General features: G+C 58.2%; 1 protein-coding gene across 1 annotated transcript in view; it reads left to right on the forward strand.

The window, feature by feature from the left end:
• The window catches only part of CX3CL1 (chemokine (C-X3-C motif) ligand 1), an 11,855-nt gene extending 9,695 nt beyond the window's left edge, over positions 1-2,160 (forward strand). Inside the window, exon 4 of the mRNA XM_015558786.1 lies at positions 4-2,160. Coding sequence (XP_015414272.1) covers positions 4-288 — 285 coding nt within the window. The 3' untranslated portion in view covers positions 289-2,160. The remainder of the gene's footprint in view (positions 1-3) is intronic.
• Positions 2,161-4,701: the final 2,541 nt, after the last annotated feature.

Consider the following 4,701-nt stretch of genomic DNA (forward strand, 5'->3'; position numbering starts at 1 on the left):
CGTGTCTCCGCCCCCAGCAGGGAGCCAGTGGCCACAGGCAGCTGGGCCCCCACGCCCAAGAACCCCCAGAGGCTGGGCATCCTCAGCACCCCCGTCACCGAGGCCACCCGGAGGCAGGCGGTGGGGCTGCTGGCCTTCCTCGGCCTCCTCTTCTGCCTGGGGGTGGGCATGTTCACCTATCAGAGGCTCCAGGGCTGTCCGCGCAGCGCCGTGGGGGACATGGTAGAGGGGCTTCGCTACGTCCCCCGGGGCTGCGGCAGCAACTCGTATGTCCTGGTGCCAGTGTGAGCGGCCCACCTGCCTGTGTCCAGATGTTCCACTCAAACAGCTGCCGGGGGTCCCCCATCCTCACTCCTCCTCTCCCCCAAGGGCTTGGCCCGAGCTGGGATGATGGAAGCAGGGAGGCAGTACCCCCCAGGGGGGACTGTCCCCAATTCCTGGCAGACACAGGGGGCCCCTTGGCCATCCATGACCTGCTGGAGGCAGAGGGGGTGGCCTCCGAAACTCACCCCAATGCCCCCTGAGTCGGAGAACTCTTTTGCTGCTGGCCCCTTAAAGGTTCCCTTTGACACCCTCCCAGCCCCAACAAACGATTATTTATTGATGTCTCAGCCCCTCCGGCCCATGCCCCTAAGTAGGTACCACGGTCGTCCCTCCCACAAATGCGCCTCGGCCAGGCCCTTCTGCACACTCCCTCCGACCTCATCGCGTCTTGTGGTCCCGCTGCAGTCACCAGTCACCCGGCGGCCTGCGGTGCCAGCCCCCCACCCCCTGTACAGAGCCCACGCCCCAGCCGGGACCTGTCTTTTCCTGCATGAGGCGGGCGTGGTGTCTGCTGGCGCGGCTCTCAGCGAAGGCTCAGCCGAGTTAGGCTCCGTGGGAACTGGAGACGAAGTCGCCTGGCTGTTTAGACTGCTTCCCTCCTCCGTCTGTGCTGAGCAGGGGGGGGACATGGACTCTGAACGTGAGGCCCGGGTTCTAGGCCCAGGCCCACCACCAACCTGACGAGGCATCCGGCCCTTGGCTTCCCCTCTGTGAAAGGACACGAGGACTGCAAATATGTGGCAATGACCTGTACCCCGACGGGCATCCCTACGTGGCCCAGAGACCCTGCCCCCAGATCCTGGGTACAGCTTCACCGTCTGCCATCAACAGGCTAAGTCTCCACCAGCCAGGGAGGCAGGCACTGCCCTGTGACCCAGAGGGCCCGGCAGCCCAGCCCTGCCTGTTGGAGGGAGTCGGCACTGTGGGCCCCAGAGTGGGGGCTGGGCTGCGGTACTTGGGGGGGCAGAGACCAATCTTAAAGGCCCCTTCCTGACTTGGAGAACAGCCCCTTTCTGTGTCCACCAGGAGTACAGGAACACTGAGATGGCCCTGGTGACATGTGCAGGCTCTGGGGAAGGCTGAGGCACTGCCTGGGGGATGGGGGGGCGGGGGCAGGGCAGGGTCCAGGAAGAAACTGCAGGGAGCAGACACACTCCCTGTTAGGGACTCGAGTCCAGCTTTTGGTCTTTCTACCTGCAGCCCAGGCTCCCCAGCCACCTCTCTGGCTCCCTGTCCGCACGCTATCTCCTCCCCTCACCTTTGCCCCCACGGCAGGCAGGGCCAGGAATGTCCATGACGTTTCCCACGAGCTCAGAATCCACTGCTGACACCCGCGGTCCCGTGTTTATTCTGAAAGGAACTCTGCCCTGTGGGGAGGGACCCAGGAGGGGAGAGAATTGTGTGTGCGGGTGGCGGGTGGGGAGGGGGTTAAGGGGTTCCTTTTGGCCGCTGAGGATGCAGGCAGGCCTGGGTGAGGCTGGCAGCTGTGGCTGGCCAGCACCCCACCCAGAGCTGGACCTGCAGCCCGCCCCCCTCCTCAGGGTCCCTGATGGCAGCCCCCTACCTCCCTCTGATTGTCCCCAAGACTGACCCTTGCCCTCCACCTGAGAAGCCTCCCAGGGGTGGGGCTCCCTCCAGGTACAGGTGACACATCCCTTTACAGGCGGATGCTCAGAGGGAGCAGGCAGAGCTCTGGTCCCTAAAGGGAGGGCCGGGCCCGCCCGCACCCCCCTGCTGGACATGGCACCCCCTGATGGGGCCTGGCTTGAGTCGGGGGCACTTTTGGGAAAACAGCAGGTCTGAATGCACTTTTACAGGATCCTCCCAGCTGGGAGCCTTCAAATCCAATCAAGGTGCTTTTTCTAGGGGGTGAGGGAGGGCTTAGAGCCTCAGCCGGGATGGCACAGGGGAGGGGACAAGTGTCCCTGGTCAGTCCCGGAGACCCCTGTCTCCAGTCCCCATGGGGCACGGCGGCAGGTACTTTTACAGTCAGCCCCGGAAGGGGCGATGGGGACAGGGGTGAGAAGGGTGGAGCTCCGGCCTGGCTCTGCTCTGAGCAGCCATGTGATGCTGGGCAGTGCCTTCGCCTGTCTGCGCCTGTGCAGATGCCGGTGTGAGGCCCCTTGGGTGGCTCCCATCCGTGGCGGGGATCAGAACCCATTATGAGGCAGCACCCGCGCCCCACCCCCACCCCCACCCCCGGCCACACGCCTACTGAACCGCCATCCTGGTGACCTGGTTGGCATCATAGGCGCTGCCATGAACAGCTGTGTATGTTGGAAACTGCACGAGGTGCCCCAGGCCGACTCCAGCCTCTTGATACACAGTATTTCATGGGTCCTGAGACACACATTTTTTCACATTGTGACATCTCTGGGATTAAGATTAGTCCTATAGTCCATGGCTTGTCATCATTTAATGAACAGGTCTCTCTTTCTTCATTAGTTCGTTAAATATCAGACTGTCTTACAATCAATGGCATCTTAGATCCTATGTCTACATGATGTTTTTAAAACCTGGAGCCCTGCCTGTGTGGCTCAGTGGTTGAGCATCAACCTATGAACCAAGAGGTCACGGTTCCATTCCCAGTCAGGGCTCATGATCCCAGTAGGGGGCGTGCAGGAGGCAGCTGATCAAACCATTCTCTCTTCACTGATGTTTCTATCCCTTTCTCCCTCTCCCTTCCTCTCTGAAATCAATTTAAAAAAAAATTAAAAGAAAATTGAAAGTAGAGGCAACATGCAAAAATTTGGAAATTACACCCTTAAACCGACTTTTCTACCTTCTCTCAGGTGCCTCAAAAGGTCTGCCCTCCACACAATGGACTAATGGACGGTAACTAGGGCGGGGTCTGAACAGCAGCCGCCCCTTGAGATGGGGCCGGCCGGGGTGGCCCCAGGTCTCTACCGTCCCCTCCACCCCAAAGACATTCCACCTACTCTGCCCATTCCCACCCCCAGGAAGGAGTTCTGCCCCAGGCAGGGTTCCAGCCCCCCAACCTCTCCCCAACACACCCTTCCAGCAACAGGAAACCCAGACAGAGGCTCTGAAATGAAGATATTTGTCCCTGTCTCCTCATCACATGCTTAAGGAAGAGGCTGGCTCGGGGAGTGTGCCTTCTGGCTCCGTCCCTTCCCCAGGGATCCTGAGGTATTTGTGATTAATTTCCTCTTTCAGTTACTGAGCTAAACTTTAGTTGACACAATTTCCACAATGAAAGCAGAGTTTGATGGAGAGTTGGGGCCTCTGAAATCTTTGCCAGGACTATCGGGGCTCTGAGATAAAGGAGAATAATAAAAATAGCCATTGTTTGTTTCCTGTTCACTATGGGCTAGGCAATGTCCTAAATTTTTTTTTTTAAGTACTTTTTTTTATTGATCTCGGAGTGGAAAGCAGAGGGAGAGACAGAAACATCAACGGTGAGAGAGAATCATTGATCCAGGCAATGTCCTAAATTCTTTTTTTTTTTTTAAATACTTTTTTTTATTGATCTTGGAGTGGAAAGCAGAGGGAGAGACAGAAACATCAACGGTGAGAGAGAATCATTGATCAGCTGCCTCCTGCACGCCCCCTACTGGGGATCGAGCCCACAACCTGGGCACGTGCCCTGACTGGGAATCGAACTGTGGCCTCCTGGTTCACAGGTCAATGCCCAGTCCACACTGGCTGGGCTGTGCTAAATGCTTTATGTACGAGGGTCCCCATCGTACCGATGGTTAAAGTAAAGCGCTCGAATGGTTCACAGGTCAACGCCCAGTTCACACGGGCTGGCCTGTGCTAAATGCTTTATGTATGAGGGTCCCCATCGTACCGATGGTTAAAGTAAAGCGCTCGAAGGATATGCCCCTTGCCCAAAGGTCAGCCTGCCTGTCTGCAGCAAAGCTAGGATATCGACACCATTATAATTAAAGGAGCGAAGGGAAGGCCAGTTATTATAGGCATGTTCCCTGTGGGGAGGGCACTGGGCAAAGGGAAGGTAAGCACATGCCCAGGAAAGCCGGGGTGGCCGAGGGCTTACTGTCAGTCACACCTGGGAGCAGAAGCCACCGCAAACCCTCAGTACTCAGCCCCCCAAACACAGGAGTTTGCTCTCTTAGGACTGTGTGAGCCTGGGCTTGGGAGCTCTTCTGCTCCTGCTTCCCTGCATTTGCCCACAGGCCCACGGCCACATGGGCCCCACACACAGTGGACTAACGGGCGGTAACTAGCTTGATGCTGGACTGACCCGGGTCCAACACGGAAAGGAAACTGGACCCCGGCGTTGCCTCCAGCTCCCCTGAAGCCCCCGCGGCCCTTCCAGGACGTGACTACGGGGAATGGGGCTTTGATAGCCCAGGAAGCGTCATTCCATGGAAAGAAAGCTTTTTCCCGAATCTC

The sequence above is a fragment of the Myotis davidii genome, unplaced genomic scaffold, assembly GCF_000327345.1.
Source record: "Myotis davidii unplaced genomic scaffold, ASM32734v1 scaffold590, whole genome shotgun sequence".
Classification (NCBI taxonomy): Eukaryota; Metazoa; Chordata; class Mammalia; order Chiroptera; family Vespertilionidae; genus Myotis; species Myotis davidii.